The sequence below is a fragment of the Pseudonaja textilis genome, chromosome 10 (genome assembly GCF_049901715.1).
Source record: "Pseudonaja textilis isolate UNSWEBS1 chromosome 10, rPseTex1.2, whole genome shotgun sequence".
Taxonomy (NCBI): domain Eukaryota; kingdom Metazoa; phylum Chordata; class Lepidosauria; order Squamata; family Elapidae; genus Pseudonaja; species Pseudonaja textilis.
Window position 1 is genome coordinate 22,418,697 of NC_141999.1, and position 19,194 is coordinate 22,437,890.

Here is a 19,194-nt window from a genome sequence, read left to right on the forward strand (position 1 = left end):
TTTCTTTGGTTCTTTCTCTCTCTTTCTCCTCCTTTCTTTTTTTCTCTCTCTTTTTTCACTCAACGGACCCAGTTTTTCCAACCTGAAGCCTGGAAACATGAAAAAGTCTGAGAGAGAAAAACCCTGCTGCTGCAAATGCATATATCCCCGATGTGGCTCGATACACATACTTTGCTCATCCATTCTCATTGGAAACATACCTGTCTCAGGTAACCTGGCTGAATCACCTGTCCACTTTATCTCCTTCTCACAGGCTCCAATCTGCCTGCAAAGTCCGGTTGATGGTCTACCAACTCCAGAACTGATGAGTTACTATGACGAGGAAGTCGCCAGACTGCAACATGCGGAGGAGGGGTGCCTGTGTTCGATCCGGGAGACTCATTTTAGCCACACCGAGTATCACAATAATGGTAGGCCCAGCATCTTATTCACACCAACTGGATTGAGTCAAATGGAAGCAGAGGTGGAATTCAGCCGGTTCTGACTAGTTCTGTAGAACCGGTAGCGGAAATTTTGAGTAGTTTGGAGAACCGGCCAATACCACCTCTGACTGACCCTGCCAACCCCATCTATGCTCCGCCTCCTGAGTCCCAGCTGATTGGCTGGGTCTTCTTTGGTTGCCTTGCACAGGAGAACGGAGCTGTAAAGCAGGTTAGTGGGGTGGGGAGGGAAGGGGGATTTGACGGTATCTTTCCCCTGCTACGCCCACCAAGCCACGCCCACAGAACCGGTAGTAAAAATATTTGAATCCCACCACTGAATTTACATAATAATGAGATTAGTTTGTATAACAATGTGTATAATAATGATGATGCAGTACTGTTAAAATTAAGATTAACATGTTTTAAAGCTGGAAAATAACAATAAATATTATTGGCAGGGGGAAAGGTTTTAGGGAATTGCTGAGCAAGTCAAATTGGTTATAATCTAGAGTTTAGATCATGGATGTCTGAACTTTTGGCTTGTCTGGGCTGCACTGAGCCAAGAGGAATTGGGCCGCATACAAAAGATCAAATATAGGCAATGTATTCAAATAACAAACTTTCTTTATTTTTAAATATTTTTTTATTATGAGGGCCCACATTCCTTGGTGTCCAGGGCCACATGCAGGCCAGAGGCTGCACATGCCTAGTTTAGATATTGCAATATCCTAAAGCGATCCAAAAATCTGCAAAGCGATATTTAACAGTTAGAGAGACAATAACACAGGGCTGATTATTCGGCCCCCAAGTTCACTCATTCTGGAAGAATTATGTCAGGGAACAAAACCTAGCAATTTAAGTGTCACTAAACTGGTTGCTTGCAGAGCCAGCAAAGGAAGATATAATGAAGAACGGAAGAGAGAAAACATTTAAGATATTATGCTAATAAAGAAAATAACTACTGTGCATGTAATCCAGTTTTAAAAGCATATGTTAATTATCTCCCCACAAACAGGAACTATTGCAAACGTTAGAACTGTTACTAAACTTTGCTTAAGGTTAAAAGCGCTCTGCAGGGGAAGTTTAACATTTGCAACAAATAAACATAAATTCGTTTCAAAGCACTCATCAGGCACTCCCTGACTTTCAATCACCTGTTTAGCAAGTGTTCAGAGCTGGAAAAAAACTGACTTACAACTGGTCCTCACACTTATGACTGTTGCAGCATGCCTCAAATTGTCATACAAACCAAACCAATATCTACGTTTATATATCTTTATATACATTTATATATTTTTATCTGTAACTTTCTTATTTCCTTTTATCTTTGTTTCTTTTACCCAACCAATTATCCCAAATTTCATAATACTCTGACTCCTCTTTCTCTTTTAGTTTTAAGGTCAATTTATCCATTTCAGCACAATCTAGAATTTTTCAAATTATTAATTCCTCTGAAGGTATATTATTTGTTTCCAAGATTGTGTGTATACTATCCTTGATTCTGTCAAAATATGTAGTAGAATATATCTAATTTTCTTCTGGACTCAGGTTTTTTTTTTAAAGATCATGGGCATTTAATTTTCTGGGGAGGAAAATAAAACCCCTATTCTGAGAGAACATTTTTTAAAAGCAAAGATAATGGTATGGCTTGCATGATTTGGCTCTTTAGAATAGAATAGAAATAGAATAAATAACTTTGTTGTCCTTTTGAATGGACCCTAATCGGTGTACATTAAAATGAATTTCTGTTGCATACTGCCTTCAAAGTGTCACCACCTCCAATATACACTACATCAACATGATAAAATAAAATGAAGTATATAGCCATATATATTAATGTAAATCTATTACATTTTTTAAAAAAAATATTTATTTTCAGTAAGAAAGGAATTTCAAGTCACGAGCTTCTTAGATTTCAAGTCATCCCAATCGTGGTTCCATAGTTCAGAATCTAATGAAATGAAAACGCTGGCACAAGAGAGGAAATTTATAGGTTTTGTTTAATAAGCACCACAAAAACGATTGTAAAATCAGGTCGATCATGCAATGGACTTTATGACTGTCATCACTAACAAGCTCTTTTACAGTTGTAAATTGTGGTATTTATTTTGATACAGAATCAGATCCTCTCTAATCCTGTGAGCTCACAAGTTTATTTGCAAAAGAATCATGAATGTCTTCCTGAATTAACCTTGAATTAAGGTGAGATTAATCTCAATCTCACCTTAATCAGACACATTTTTAAAGTGGGTGAAAGAAAAAAATATATTTGCTGAGTCAACTCTTTAATAATTTAGGGACTTTCCTTTCCTTTTATGTTTCCATTACTGATGATTTCAAAATCTAAACAACATTTAAAGTTGCCCTACCATCGCCATTATAATCCCTAAATAAGTTTATAAATTGGACAGGGTGAATTTATCTGCACTTGAGATAAAATTTTCAGGTTGCGGGTTGAGTGTGGGAGTTTCTGAGACGCACCCATCTCTACACAAATATTCCTTGCAGGTGGAAAACTAGCTGCTAAGGAAGTGGCTTTCCTCACAAAGCCACATTTCTGCATGCAAGGAGCGGAAACTTGGAAAGGTTCAAATTATGTATAAGATGTTTTACAGATGGCATTTTGCACCAGTGAGGTTGGCAAAGATGTTCAAAGACAAATCAGCGAAGTGTTGGAAATGCCACCAAACACCCGACAAATACTATCATATATGGTGGACATGTGTTGAAGCTAAAAAATGTTGAACAAAAAATATGTTTGTGGTTAGAAAAGATGATACCACAGCGTATTGATTTAAAACCAGAAATATTCCTGTTGGGGATCTTACCTGAAACTTACAGCAAAGAGAATGCATATCTGATTATTCATGCATTCACTGCAGCGAGAATTGTTTTTGCTCAAAATTGGAAAGGGGAACATATACCTGCTGAAGAAAATGTGATTAGGAAAATACTAGAATGTGCAGAAATGAATAGATTAACACTTGCAATTAAAGAAAGAGAGCAAATTGAATATTAAAAGATATGGGAATTATTTTACCAATGGTTAGAGAAAAAATATGAAAGCTAAATATAGGTAATGGATTAGTCAAGAATCTTGAAGTATAGTAGATACCTTAATAGAAGTAAATAAACTAAGAAGAAGGGTAGAGGGATAGACACGTTAAGTATATTAAGATAAAATTAGAGAATAATACTAGTGTAATGAATATGACTGTAAATAACAACTGTATTGCACGAGATTGTATTCAGACAACACAACATCAAATGGAAGAAGATACGTTTGTAATAAAAATAAAATTTTAAAAAATTAATTTAAAAAAAGGGGAAAGGATCAAATTTTGGGAGTCCACACGATGAGGAGGACATCCGTTCCAAAAATATTGTTCCCCCATGTGAGAATGTCACTTAGGCCAGAGGTCTCCAACCTTGGCAACTTAAAGCCTAGCAGACTTCAACTCCCAGAAACTGCCAAGGTTGAAGACCCCTGACCTAGGCTATAAATCCAAATTATTTCACATTCTGAAGAAATTCAGAATACAAGCAGGAGCTAACACAAAAAAAATTATAGAGCAGAGTCACTATCCAATTCATCTACTGCTGTTTATGAGTACGAAACGAATGGGCCGAGGTTTGCTCTTCCCAGCTACCATTTTGACTTTTTTTTAACCTTTTTTGAACCTGTCATGATAAAACAGAGCAAGACTGGGCCCCTTTCTACCTCAAAACCATGTTTTTTCCCCAGCCTAGAAACCCCCTACAACAGGAGTCTCCAAACTTGGCATCTTTAAGATTTGTGGACTTCAACTCCCAGAATTCCCCAGACAGCATGGCTGAGGAATTCTGGGAGTTGAAGTCCATGAGTCTTTAAGCTTTTCTGGCTGAGGAATTCTGGGAGTTGAAGTCCATGAGTCTTTAAGCTTTTCTGGCTGAGGAATTCTGGGAGTTGAAGGCCACAAATCCTAAAGTTGCCAAGTTTGGAGACTCCTGCCCTACAAGGACACTTATAAAATTTCATTTTCTGTACAGAAAATGCACCAGAAATAAACGCAGCATTTTAAAGCCTGAAATAGGATGGTAAATAAACACTCAGCTCCTCCACAAAGGAAAATAAAAAACACCTGAGGGGAAAAAGCACTGAGGAAATCTCAGCTCTGTGGCATTTACAATAGGATGAGTTACACAAGCTAATTATCCTAATTACTCTCAAATGATTTTTTTCCCCCCTGGCAGTTCTTTGGGGAACAAAAGGCCTGTCAGGGATGGTTTTTCCATAGTGATGCTTTAGGGCTAATAGCATTTCTCAGTCTTGGCAACTTGTGGACTTCAACTCCCAGAATTCCCCAGCCACCCATGCTGGGTATGGAAGGTCATCCATCTTAAAGAATTCTGGCTGGGGAATTCTGGGAGTTGAAGTCCACCCTCCATCAATTTGGTCAGGTTGAGAAACATTGCTTGAGGCAAGGAGAAGTTACAGACAAGGGACCCAAATTCCTGTGGCTAAGCAAGTTAAGGCATATGCGACCAATTTTACAAGGTGGTGGTTTTTTTTGGCCATGTTGTTAAGTGAATCATGAGGTTGTTAAGCGAATCTTGACTTTGTCAGAAGCCGACTCTCAAGATCACATGACATGGGATGCTTCAACCTTCATAAAGTCACGGCTTTTGACAAGTGCCTAAATTTTGATCGCATGACCACAGGGCTGTTATAATGGTCATAAGTGCGAGAACCAGTCGTAAGTCATTTTTCTTAGTGCTGTGCTGAGTGACTCTGATATCTGGTTATTTTCCATTCCCTTTTTCCCCCCTCTTTTCCACTCCTCAGATCTGATGACCGAGGATGACATTTATTGCTGCTCTTTATCAAAGACATTGTGCCATACCTCCACTCCGGTCACCGTGGGTTTCTATTCGCCCAGTGGAACACGTGTTCACTCCCTACTGGACCAAATTGCAGGTCAGCCCCACACCGAGAGACTCAATGGGGAACCCATCTATGCAGAGCCCTTAGTAGAATCTCCTCCTTCTATCCATGGGTCTCTGGGGAGAGAGGAAAGGACCGTTCAGGAATCATCCTGCCAGCCCAAAAGGTTGTATCATTGGCATCACTAAGTAACAACATCAGTGCTAGAAAGGAGGGGAGTTTATGGAGGAGGAGGAGGAGGAGGAGGAGGAGGAGATAGTGAAAATGGAGAAGGAAACAGAGGAGGAGCAGGAGGAGGAGGAGGGGAAAGAAGGAGGAGGAGATAGTGAAAAAGGAGAAGGAGACAGAGGAGGAAAGGAGAAGGGAGGAGGAGAAAGGAGGAGAAGGAGATAGTGAAAAAGGAGAAGGAGACAGAGGAGGAGAAGGAGGACAAGGGAGGAGGAGAAAGGAGAAGGAGATGGGGAAAAAGGAGAAGGAGACAGAGGAGGAGAAGGAGGACAAGGGAGGAGGAGAAAGGAGGAGAAGGAAGAGAAGGAGATGGCAAAAAAGGAGGAGACAGAGGAGGAGGAGGAGGAGGAGGGCTGTGGAGTCTTTGCTGATCTCTGAGCTTAGTGGTTTTCCTGCAGATGTTCCATGACCCAACTAGATACATTATCTGATGATGTTACTTAATTGGGTTATGAAACATTTGCAAGAAAACCACCGAGCTCAGAGAGCACCAAGGACCTCACATTTCAACCCTGAGCTACAAATATTCCCTTCTATAGAGAGAAGGTCTTTGAGAACTTGCCAGAGCTTCAGTTGACCATTTCTGTATGAACTATTGCAGGATGCATGCTCAGAGAATCCATCCGAAGGGAAGAAGCTGAATTCAACAGGACTCACCAGAGGCCCCGCGTCCCCGAAGGAATAAACTACCTGACCCTCCTCTGGTACATTGTCTTCTACCAACCGGTCATCACCGAGGTGCACCTCCGAAGGAAAACCATCGAGTTCCTCTTCATAAGATTCAGCGCCTGGGAATACGCAGGCAGCGACAAATTATGGGCTGGGTTGGTCACCACCCTGTGTGACCATATTCGCCACCACTTCGGACCCCTTCCCCTGAGTTTCTACCACGTGGTGGGCAGCCGCCCGCAATTCGCCTCGGGATTCACCCAGGAAGAGTGGAGGCTGAAAAGGAAAACGTGTTGCACCGCAGGAGGCCTTGTTGTGATTTTGCTAGCTGGCGCAGGCCTGGCTACTACCGCCCTCCTCGTCCCAGGGATAAGGGATGGCACCGTCTTGAAGTACCTTGGTAGCACCTTTGCTGCCATTTCGGGCTCAGGACTGATCATCGCCATCACTCCTGTGATTAAGCACTTGCTCATCAGCCAGAAGAAGAAAATCGAGAGCATGACCAGTGATGAGAAGTTCACCAGCCACCTGGGTTTCATGAGTGCAGTCAAGAGCGAGATTGAGGTCCTCACCAGCTTCATCTACTACATGGAGATCTTTGAGCGTCGGCGCTTGAGGATTGTCTTTGAGATCACATGTTTGGATACGTGCTACCCAGAACGGGTGGTTGGGGTGTTGAACGCCATCAACACGCTCCTCTCCGATAGGAATGCCCCCTTCATCTTCATCCTGGTGGTTGATCCCTCCGTCATCGTTTCTTGCTTGGAGCAGGCTAGCACCATGAAGGGAATGGCGGACAACGGCTACCTGTACCTCAACCGCACTGTGACGCTTCCCTTCTCCATCCCGGAAATCGGCATCAAGTCCAAGATGCGTTGTTTACACGAGGCCTTCCAGACTCGGGAAGACCTGATGTACGGTATCATCACAAGGAACATGGAGTTGGGAGTGACCATGTCCAAAGGGAACGGTGGAGCACTAATGAACATGGAAGCAGTGGTTCAAGAAGACCAACACGAGATCGATGCTATGGCCGTCCAATATATCCATGAAGCTTTTCACTACTTGCACAGTGAACAAGATTGTCTCTACCATTATGTCCCAGATAGCATTATCCAGATGAGGAGAATTGTCAACACCATACCCATCACAATCAGGTTGATGACACAACAGCACCTGTTGAGGCACAACCTTTGTCCCCGGGAAGTGGCCAGTTGGGTAGTGTTGGCCAACCAGTGGCCGTGTCGCTTGAGTTGGATTCTCCAATGCATGGAAGACAAGCTGCAGTGCCAACCACCCAACGATTATGAGAAGACGTTGATGTGGGATGTCTTTGTAGAAACGTGTCCTGAGCTTTACTCCAAGCATAAGGAACTCCAGAACATCATGGCATTGGATGGCGACCCTGAACTGTTTCAGAGATTCTTGTCCAATGATTTCCCCTTCACCGTACAAGAAGGGAAGAAATTGCTGAAATATACTGTGAACTTAGACCATTCCATAAGATATAAAATGGGAGAGCTGCAGGCTCTGGCAACTCTGGAGAACTACAGAAAAGGTGGAACAAGTTCAGAGAAGAAACCTTAGACAACATGGACGCTGGGGTGAAAGCAGTTTAGCTGGGAAGATGAGAGCAAGAAAGACAGAAAGGTGTAGAGACCAAGAGTGGCAAATGTGGAGTACCTCCTGTGGACTTCAACTTCCAGAATTCTTGAGCCACCTTTTTTCATCATCCAGATTGAAGGTGTCTTTTCCAAAAAGGCAACTGGACTTTCTTGGGTTTATTTTTTTCTTTGAAAGGTTTCGCTTCTCATGCAAGAAGCTTCTTCAGTTCTACCTTAAGAACTGAAGGAGCTCCTTGGATGAGAAATGAAAAGTTTTCAAAGCAAAGAAAAACCCACAAAAATCCAGTTGCCTTTTGGAAAAGCACCTTCGGGGTATAAAAGGGACCATTGTTGGCCACCCCTAGTATAGACAGTCCTTGACTTACAACCATTTCTTTAAACACCCTTTGAAGTTACAACAGCACCGAAAATTTACAACCCTATCAGAGGTGGGATTCAGCCGGTTCTGACCAGTTCTGGAGAACAAGTAGCAGAAATTTTGAGTAGTTTGAAGAACCAGCAAATCCCACCTCTGACTGGCCCCACCCCACATCTATTCTCTGCTGATTGGCTGGTTCTTCTTTGGTTGCCCTGCAGAGGAGAATGGAGCTGGAAAGCAGGTTAGTGGGGTGGGGAGGGAATGGGGATTTTGCAGTATCCTTCCCTTTCCACGGCCACGAAGCCACACCCACAGAACCGGTAGTAAAAAAAAATTGAATCTTACCCCTGAACCTTGTCCTTGCATTTATGATTGTGGCATGTGATCAAAATTCAGCCGGTTGGCAATTGGCACGTATTTATCTGCATCGCTCTGGTGTCACCTGGTGGCTGTTGGCAACCTTTGCAGCTTTTGACAAGTCAATGGATAAAGCTGGATCCCCTTAATCGCCACACGACTCACTTAATTAGTTGACTTAAGTGATTTGTTTCATAATTCGTGGCAGAAAAAAAAAATTAGAAAACGGAGCGCGACTCACCTAAAAAGCTGCCGTGCTTAATAATAATGGAAATTCTAGTCCCGACTGTGGACGTAGTAAGTCAAGGATTAGCTGTACACGCTGCTCTCAGATTAAGTATTATATTTATGACCCGACAGGATCTCCAAGGGTTTTTTAAAAAATGTATTTTGATTATATTTTTGATATTTTACAAGCCCAAAAAAGTACGCATCGCGAGATTGCAATACGACAAAAGCTGCTGAACAAACAAACTAAAAAAAAAATACTATTTCACAATTGATCGAGTTTTGTGGATCAGGACTGGGGAAGGACTCAACTCAAACCTACCTCACAAGGTTGTTGTTGTGGGGTGTGTGAAATGGGGAGCCAGCCAGCCCCCTCTTTCACCTGAGCATTGGGAGAACTCAGGCTTATCCATCAGCTACATAATAAACAATGATTTACATCGGCTGCAGAAGTTGTGTTTTCTTGGAGAATTCTCGGTTTTTAAATTGGGAGGTGATCCTGTGTGTGTGTATGTGTGTGTGTGTAACAGAGATATTATAAGTACTTTTCATAGATGTGGAAGACACCAAATTATAGAAGCTGGGGTACATTTACATGCGGCCCTCCTGGGATCTGTTTTCACAGGGCTGTAGGACATTGAGCTAGCCAGGCCCACTCCTGTCAAACACAACCCTGATGCAGCCCTTAATGAAACCAGGTTTGATATCCTTGCACTACATTATTCCTTTTGGGAGAAATGTATATGGTACTCATCATTTTTGGTACTCCTCATGCCTCCAGGAACCGATTAACTATGAGTATCGAGGTACTACAGTAAATCTTTGCTTGTACAGAAAGGAAACCACACCACCCAGTGGTGCACCAAAGAATTTTTCCTCTGGTGCCCATGCTGAGCATGAGGCTATCAGGATCCATTGGTGTAGACTGGCTCAACACCTCGGACGAAGAAATAAAAGTAGTTGGTTTCAGGTTTTTTCGTTCGGTGAACCAACCATTATGGTTTGTTAATATAAACCCCAGCTGAGCAGACCACGGCTTTGCGCCGTGTGATTTGGGTTTATAGCTGGCTCAACAAACCAGGTTTTTGTTTAACTTACTAAAGCCTCGCATTGAAAAGGGTTTTTTCCACAGATTTTCCAGGACGTTTCAAGTGGCCACCAAGATTGAAGAGGGCATTGAACACAAGGGGTCCTTGGCAGGGGTGGGATTCAGTGATCTCGCGTGCACAGCTTTCAAAGTTACTTACCTTCTATGTTACTTCTGGGGAGTAACTCAGCTGAGATGCACGAATCAGCTGAGAGGATATAGGTAAGTACAGCACATGGGCGGGCAGGCCGACCTGATTGTCAGAAAGAACTAGTTCACTCAACAGCTGATCGTCGGAGCTAGAGGTTTGTCCGAACTAGGCCTAACCGGGAGAATCCCACCCCTGGTCCTTGGTGCTCTCTGAGCTTGGTTGTTTTCTTGTAGATGTTTCATTACCCAAACTAGGTAACATCATCGGTGCTAGTCTCTATTGGAGAATGTGATTGATGACACTCAGCCTATGAATGTGTTTCCTTGGACAATCTGAATTATGATACACCCAGAGGGGTGGGGGAAAACAGGATCATAGGTGATTGTAAATTACGTATCAGAGCCGGCTTCATACAGGTCATGCCAGCATGTCACTCCTAATAAATCTTTTAAAGTTTTTTGAAGTTTGGCTCTAGGCTCATGATTTAATTAGGGTGATTGCTGGAATCCTGACACTTCCCTGAGAAAACGCCCTCTGAACAGTCTTTGCAACAGGGGTGTCCAACCTTGGCCACTTTACAGATAGCAATAGCTTTTAGACTTTCTTTTAAAAAATAGTTTTATTAATTTATAATATGACATACAAAAACAAATATTAGGGAAATTAGAAAAGGAAAAAGGGAAATGGATAGTGAGGGAAAGCAAGGGAAGAAGAAAACAAAAGGCATTGACTTCCGACTCTTTTGGTGCAGTAAAATAAGGCATTAGCTCTACCCTCAACTTTAAGTTATAATTTAACTTACATTAAATTATAACTTAAAAGAAAAATTCTATAAGATAGCAATAGTATTTAGACTTATATACCGCTTTATAGTGCTTTACAGCCCTCTCTAAGCAGTTTACAGAGTCAGCCTCTTGTCCCCAGCAATCTGGGTCCTCGTTTTATCCACATCAGAAGGACGGAAGGCTGAATCAATCTTGAGCCTGGTGGGATTTGACCTGCCAAACAGCCGATAGTCAGCTGATAGTCAGCAAAAGTAGGCTGCAGTACTGCACTGTAACCACTGCGCCACTGAGGGTCTATTGTTAAATACCAATGATATTTAACCATTGTTAAATACCAACAATGATTTATCCCTCCCTTCCTTCCATGGTGCGCAGTGGTTAGGATTGCATCATTGCAGACTAACTCTGCCGACTGCCAGAAGTTCGATCCTGACCAGTGCAAGGTTGACTCAGCCTTCCGTCCTTCTGAGGTCGGTCAAATGAAGACCCAGATTGTTGGGGCAAGAGGCTGACTCTGTAAACTGCTTAAAAGCCCTATGAAGCGGTAAACAAGTCTAAGAGCTATTGCTATTATTAACCTCCGTTGATCATGCTGATTCCCATTTTGGTTGTAACTCAAGGACTCCTGGCGTAAGTCAATTTTTTCTGTCACTTAAGAGAATGCCACTTAAGAACAGAAAAGCGAGGGGGAGGAATTTTCCTTTGTGTTGAAACATCGTCAGAATTTGGAGCTCATGTCCAGGCCACACCCCCAGCATCCCATGCCTTCTCAAGCCCATCCTCGTTCTCAACGCAGTGACTGAAATATTGTGTCATCCTAATTTGCAATCTATCAGAAGCAAATGAGTTTTTGATTCGCTACATCTTTGGGTTTTTATTTTCGTTGGTCTTTTTTTTCCAACTTGGAGAACTTGGAGCCAGCTGTTAAGGTCAGTGGAATTTGGAGCTTCAGAAACCAAAATTACACCTTTCTTTCTTTCTTTCTTTCTTTCTTTCTTTCTTTCTTTCTTTCTTTCTTTCTTTCTTTCTTTCTTTCTTTCTCTTTTTTCTTTCTTTTTCTCTTTCTTCTTTCTTTCTCCTTTCTTCTTTCTTTCTTCTTTTTTATTCCTTTCTTTTCTTTCTTTCTTTGTTTCCCTTTCTCTCCTTTCTTTCTCTTTCTCTGTCTTCTTCCTTTATCTTCTTTCTTTTTCTCTTTCTTTTCTTTCCTTTCTCTCTTTTCTTTCTCCTTTCTTTCTCTCTTCTTTCTTTCTCTCTCCTACTCTTCTTTCTTTCTTTCTTTTTTTCTGTCTGTCTGTCTGTCTCTTTTTTCACTCAGTAGACCCAGTTTTTCTAACCTAAAGCCTGGAAATAAGAAAAAGTCAGAGAGAAAAACCCCGCTGCTGCAAAATGCATTCTTCCCAGGCATGGCTCGATGTATGTATTTTCTTTATCCATTCTCATTAGAAGCTTACCTGTCCCAGGTAACCAGGTTGAATCACCTGTCTGCTTTATCTCCTTCTAGCAGCCTCCAATCTTCCTGGGAAGTCTGGTTGATAGCCCACAACTCCAGAACTGATGAGTAACTATGATGAGGAAGTTGCTGGGCTGTCTAATATAGAGGAGTCCCAAACATCGGAGAGTCTGTCCTCAAACCACGATGCTCAAGATGAAGATGTAGATGATGGTAAACTCAGCATCTAATTCAGAACTGCTGGATTTGGATAAACGGAAGGGAGCAACAATTTCAGCCACTTCTTCCCCCCCCCCAAAAAAATCTAACTTAGTACAGATATTCCTCAACTTACAGTCGTTCATTTAGCAACCGTTCAAAGTTCTAAAAAGTTGATCGAGGACTGGTCCTCACACTTACAACGGTCACAGTATTTTCATAGTGACCTCATCAAAATTTGGGTGCTCAGCAACCAGCATATATTTCCGGTGGTTGTGACGTGCCGGGGGTCATGTGATCATCATTTGCAACCTTCCCAGCCCATATAAGCAAAGTCAGTGTGTGGGGGAGGGGCAGCTGGATTCACTTAATGACCGTGTGATTTGCTCAACGTCTGCGGCGATTTAACAACCAGGGCTCAAAAAGATCATGAAATCAGACGCGGCTGATTTGACAACTGCATTGCTTAGCAACAGAAATTTAGATCCCAGTAAAGATGGGATTTAGGGGACATGTTAGCTCACTGGCTTGGATTCTGAGCTTGTCGATCAGAAAGGTCGGCAGTTTGGTGGTTCGAATCCCTAGCACCGCGTAATGGAGTGAGCTCCCGTTACTTGTGCCAGCTTCTGCCAACCTAGCAGTTCGAAAGCATGTAATTAAAATGCAAGTAGAAAAATAGGAACCACTTTGGTGGGAAGGTAAAAGGGTCCCATGCTCCTTCGAAGGCGTTTAGTCATGCCGGCCACATGACCACGGAGACATCTTTGGACAGCACTGGCTCTTCAGCTTTGCAACAGAGATGAGCACCACTCCCTAGAGCCAGAAACAACTAGCACGTATGCGTGAGGGGAACCTTTACCTTTTATCTATAAATGAGATAAGTCCAAGATTACCTGTGGATTAAAATTTAACTGAAGGGGCTGTCAAAAAAGCACACCCATAGACCCAGGTTGCAAATGATCATCTCATAACCTCGGGAGGTTGCAACTGTCGTAAACCCATGCCAGTTGCCAAGCATTTGAATTTTGATCATGTAACATGGGATCTTGCAACGGTTGTGAGTACAAGGACTGATTGTAAGTCAGCTTTCTAGTTCTGCTGTTAAAAACCGTCACTAAATGAATGATTGTAACTCAAGGACTACCTGGCCAGTAGCTTTATCAGCCCTTTGATACTGACTTTGGGATGGTTTGTTGCAAACATTAGAACGGTTACCGAAACCTTTCTTGAGAATTCTTTTAATCTGAAAGGAAGGTTAGGCAATGGTTCTAACAGTTGCAACAGTTCCTGTAGGTAGAGAGTAATGAACGTATGTTTTCCAAACAGGATTAACAGAAGTTGTTTTCTTCATTAGCATAATGTCTTAAATGCCTTCTTTCCTTTTTTTTAATTATGTCTTCCCTTACTTGCTTTGCAAGCAACCCATTTAATGACACTTAAATTGCTATGTTTTCTTCCCTGACATGTTTCTTTCAGAATGCATCAAATTAGGGCTGAATAATCAGGGCCCCCCTCCCTTATTGTCTAATTGTTAAATAACGCTTTGCAAATAACTTTAGGTTATTGCAATAGCTAAATTTTCAGTCTGCAGCCGCGTGCAGCTCTGGACAGTTAGAAATGTGGTCAATTTGGTTTCCTTAACAATTCCCTGTCATTTTTGGAGTCGTATTCTTTAAGATGACACACATTTGATTTTCTTGGCAGGAGGGGGGGAAAAAAAACCATTTTAATCCTTTTTTATAGTTATAATTGTTGAACGTTTGCATGTTTTATCTTGTGGCAAGCTGCCCAGTGTCATCTTGAACTGCAAGATGGAAGGCAAATCAATCTGATAATTAAAAAAATAGTTGGATGTTTAACACTCAGCTCCTTCCGGAAAGGAGAAAAAACACTTGAGGGGAAAAAAAATACTTGAAGAAAACTCATCTCTACTCTGAGGCGTTTACAATAGGATGAGTATCACAAGATAATTATCCTAATTACTCTCAAATGATTCCCCCCCCCCACTTGGCAGATCTTTGGGGAACAAAAGGCCTGCCAGGGATGGTTTTTCCACAGTGATGCTTTAGGCCAGGGATCCCCAAACTTGGCAACTTTAAGACTTGTGGACTTCAACTCCCAGAATTCTGGGAGTTGAAATCTACAAGTCTTACAGTTGCCAAGGTTGGCTGAGGAATTCTGGGAGCTGAAGTCCACAACTCTTAAAAGTTGCCAAGTTTGGAGACCTCTGCTTTAGCCTAAGTCTTGGCAACTTGTGGACTTCAACTCCCAGAATTCCCCATGCTGGGAATGGAAGGCCATCCATCTGAAACAACTCTTAAACGCTCCGTCTATTTGCTCAGGTTAAAAAAGACTACTTTAGCCAAGAAGAGATGACAGGTAGACCTCAACTTACAACCACATCATTGGGACCAGAATTCCCATTATTACACAGGGCAATGAAGTGAATTCTACCTTCTACCTAGTGGTGGTTTGTTTGTTTTTTTGCTGTGGTTTTTAAGCAAACTGTTGCAGCTATTAAGTGAATCATGCAGTTGTTAAGTGAATCTGCCCCCCCCCCCGTTGACTATGTTTGCTGGAAGTTGGCTAGCAAGGTCGCAAATGGTGATCTCACAACACATTCATAAAGGCACGCCTTTTGACAAGTGCCTGAATTTTGATCCCATAATCATGGGGATGCTATGATGGTCATAAAGAGCAGGAACCGGTCATAAGTCACTTTTTTCAGTGCTGTACTAACTGAGGGACACTGGTTATTTTCCTTCCCCCTTCCCCACTCCTCAGATCTCCTGTCCGATGATGAGATTTATTGCTCCTGTTTACTGAAGACGTTGTGTCATATCTCCACCCCAGTCACCGTGGGTTTCTACTCGCCACACAGAGCACGTGTTCACTTCCTAATGGACCAGATTGCAGGTCAGCCCCACACTGAGAGAATCACTGGGGAATCCATCTATGTAGACCCCTTAGTTAATTAGAAGGGTCCCCCCCTTCCATCTGGGGAGAGAGAAAGGGACCTTTCAGGAGCCATCGTGCCATCACAAAACTTGCATGATTGGCATCACAAGGAAACATCATCAGTGCTAGAAGGGAATGGGGTTTATAGCGGGGGAGGAGGGGAGGAGGAGGAGGAGGAGGAGGAGGAGGAGGAGGAGGAGGAGGAGGAGGAGGAAAGGAGAAAGAGGAAGAGGAGGGGAGGAAGAGGAGGAGAAAGAGATGGAGGAGGAGGAGGAGGAGGAGAGGGAAAGGAGAAAGAGGAAGAGGAGGGGAGGAAGAGGAGGAGAAAGAGATGGAGGAGGAGGAGGAGGAGGAGGAGGAAAGGAGAAAGAGGAAGAGGAGGGAGGAAGAGGAGGAGAAAGAGATGGAGGAGGAGGAGGAGGAGGAGGAGGAGGAGAGGAGAGGAGAGGGAAGGAGAAAGAGGAAGAGGAGGGGAGGAAGAGGAGGAGAAAGAGATGATGGAGGAGGAGGAGGAGGAGGAGGAGGAGAATGACAACAACCATGTTGTCCTTAGTGCTCTTTGAGCTTGTGGGGGGGGCGGGTTCAGATGTTTTATTACCCAGGTAACATCATCTGATAATGTTACTTAATTGGCTTATGAAACATTTGCAAGAAGACCACCAATCTCAGAGAGCACCAAGGACCCCCACATTTCAACCCTGAGCTACAAATATTCCCTTCTATAGAGAGAAGGTCTTTGAGAACTTGGCAGAGCTTCAGTTGACCACTTCTGAATGAACTATTGCAGGATCCATGCTCAAAGAATCCATCCCAAAGGAAGAAAGCCAGAAGTCCCGACGCCCACAAGGGAGGAGCTACCTGACTCTCCTGTGGTACATCGTCTTCTGCCAACCGGTCACCAGCAGAAGGCACCTCCAAAGAGAAACCATCAAGTTCCTCTTCATAAAATTCAGCGCCTGGGAATATGCCTGCAGCAACCAGTTGTGGGCTGGGTTGGTCACCAGCCTGTGTGACTGTATCCGCCAGCACTTTGGTCCTTTTTTGCTGAGTTTCTACCAGGTGGTAGGAAGCCACCCAGAATTCGTCTCAGAATGTGCCAAAGAAAAGTGGAGGGTCAAAAGAAAAACATGCTGTATCACAGGAGGACTTGTGGTGATTGTCTTGCTAGTTGGTGCAGGCCTGGCTACTACTGCCTTCCTCGTGCCAGGGATAAGGGATGGCACACTCTTGAAGTACCTTGGTGGCACCTTTGCTGCCATTTTGGGCTCAGGATTGGTCATTGTCGTCAGTCCTATGATTAAGCACTTGATCATCAGCCAGAAGAAGAAGATTGAGAGTATGACCAGCAATGAGAAGTTCACCAAACATCTGGGTTTCAGGACTGCAGTCAAGAGTGAGATTGAGGTCATCACTGGCTTTATCAACTACATGGAGATCTTTGAGCGTCGGCGTTTGAGGATTGTCTTTAAGATTACGAGTTTAGATATATGCCAGCCTGAACAGGTGGCTGGGGTGTTGAACGCCATCAACACGCTCCTCTCCAATGGGGATGCCCGTTTCATCTTCATCCTGGTGGTTGATCCCTCCGTCATCGTTTCTTGCTTGGAGCAGGCTGGCACCCAGAAGGGAATGACGGACAACGGCTACCTGTACCTCAACCGCACTGTGATGCTTCCATTCTCCATCCCGGAAATTGCCATCAAGTCCAAGAAGCGTTGTTTGCACGAGGCCTTCCAGGATAACAAAGCTCTAATAGATGTCATCAGCAGAAAGAAAATGGACTTGAACAGGATGTCCGACGCAGAAGGGGTGGGCATGGAAGCATCGCTCGAAATGGACCAAACCCAGATTGATAAGATGGCATCCGAGTACATCTCTAAAGCTTTCCAATACTTGAAAAACGAACAGGATTGTTTCTACCGTTATATCCCAGATAACGTTATCCAGATGAGGAGGATCTTCAACACCATCCCCATTACCATCAGGTTGATGATACAACGTCCTGCGCTGAGGCGCAACTTCTGTCCCGAGGAAGTGGCCCGTTGGGTGGTGTTGGCCAACCAGTGGCCGTGTCGCTTGAGTTGGATTCTCCAGTGCATGGAAGAAGAGAAGCCGCCGAGCCAACCACCCAAAGATGATGAGAAGATGTTGATGTGGGACGTCTTCAAGGAGACGTGTCCTGAGCTTTACTCCAAGCATAAGGAACTCTGGAACATCATGGCATTGGATGGCGACCCAAAACTTTTTGAGAGATTCTTGTCCAATGATTTTCCTTTCACTGTACAAGAAGGGAAGAAATTCCTGAAGTATACTGTGAACTTAGACCATTCCATAAGATGTAAGATGGGAGAGCTGCAGGCTCTGGCAACTCTGGAGAACTACAGCAAAAGCGGAACCAATTCAGAGAAGAGGGCTTAGAGATCCTGGATTCCATGTAAAGTCCCAGGAAATCCTGGTGAGAAAGAAATTTAGCAGGATTTCATATTGCTGGAAAGATGGGAGCAAGAAAGACACAGAAAGCTGTATAGATCAGGCAAGGGCAACTATGACTCCTTTAGCACCTGTGGACTTCAACTCCCAGAATTCCTGAGCCACATGCCTCAGGGATTCTGGGAATTGAAGTCCTTAAGTCATAAATATCTATGGAAATTCAAAAATCACCCAGGTGCTTTTCCAAAAGGCAACTGGACTTTCTTGGGTTTTTTTCCTCTCTTGGTTTTCTCCTAAATTATATTTATGACCTGACAGGATGTCCAAGGGTTAACAATACACTTTGATTATATTTTTTGATACTTTATGAGCCAAAAATGTGTATTTCCATATTACAAAAATAATAATAAAACCTTCTCAACGATAATACCAATTCACAATTCATGAGAATCAGAACAGAGCTGGAAGGGACCTTGGAGGTCTTCTAGACCAGCCCACTGATCAAGCAGGAGATCCTATATCATTTCAGACAAGTGACTGTCCAGTCTCTTCTTAAAAAAACTCCAGGGGTGCAGTGCCCATGATTTCTGGAGGCAAGCAGTTCCACTGGTTAATTGTCCTCACTGTTAGGGAGTTTCTCCTTAATTCCAGGTTGCTTCTCTCCTGGATTAGTCTCGTTACTTCTGGTTCTTTGGAAAATAGGTTGACCCCCTTTCTTCTTTGTGGCAACCTCTCAAATACTGGAATCCTGCCATCATGTCCCTCCTAGTCCGTCTTTTCTCTAGATTTTTGTTGTTGTTAGTTGTGAAGTCGTGTCCGACCCATTGCGACCCCATGGACAACATTCCTCCAGGCCTTCCTCTCCTCTACCATCTTCTGGATCCATTGAAGCTCATGCCAGCTGCTTCGGTGACTCCAACCAGCCGTCGTCTCCTCCTCCTCCTCCTCCTCCTCCTCCTCCTCCTCCTCCTCCTCCTCCCTCCTCCTCCTCCTCCTCCTCTTCTTCTTCTTCTTCTTCTTCTTCTTCTTCTTCTTCTTCTTCTTCTTCTTCTTCTTTTTCTTTTTCTTCTTCTTCTTCTTCTTCTTCTTCTTCTTCTTCTTCTTCTTCTTCTTCTTCTTCTTCTTCTTCTTCTTCTTCTTCTTCTTCTTCTTCTTCTTCTTCTTCTTCTTCTTCTTCTTCTTCTTCTTCTTCTTCTTCTTCTTCTTCTTCTTCTTCTTCTTCTTCTATTGCCCTCAATCATTCCCAGCATTGGGCTCTTCTCCAGGGAGTCCTTCCTTCTCATGAGGTGGCCAAAGTCTTTGAGTTTCCTCTTCAGGATCTGGC

The 19,194-nt window shown here is 43.2% G+C and overlaps 1 protein-coding gene and 1 pseudogene across 1 annotated transcript; both read left to right on the forward strand.

Annotated features, from left to right (window-relative positions):
• The first annotated feature begins 259 nt into the window (after positions 1 to 259).
• Positions 260 to 9,256, forward strand: NKPD1 (NTPase KAP family P-loop domain containing 1). The gene is made up of 3 exons (XM_026715302.2): positions 260 to 410; positions 5,248 to 5,379; positions 6,176 to 9,256. The coding sequence occupies exons 1-3, from the start codon at positions 305 to 307 to the stop codon at positions 7,828 to 7,830; spliced, it is 1,893 nt and encodes a 630-aa protein (XP_026571087.2). The 5' UTR covers positions 260 to 304; the 3' UTR covers positions 7,831 to 9,256.
• Positions 9,257 to 12,388: 3,132 nt separating this feature from the next.
• On the forward strand, positions 12,389 to 17,858 carry LOC113445964 (NTPase KAP family P-loop domain-containing protein 1 pseudogene; annotated as a pseudogene).
• Positions 17,859 to 19,194: the final 1,336 nt, after the last annotated feature.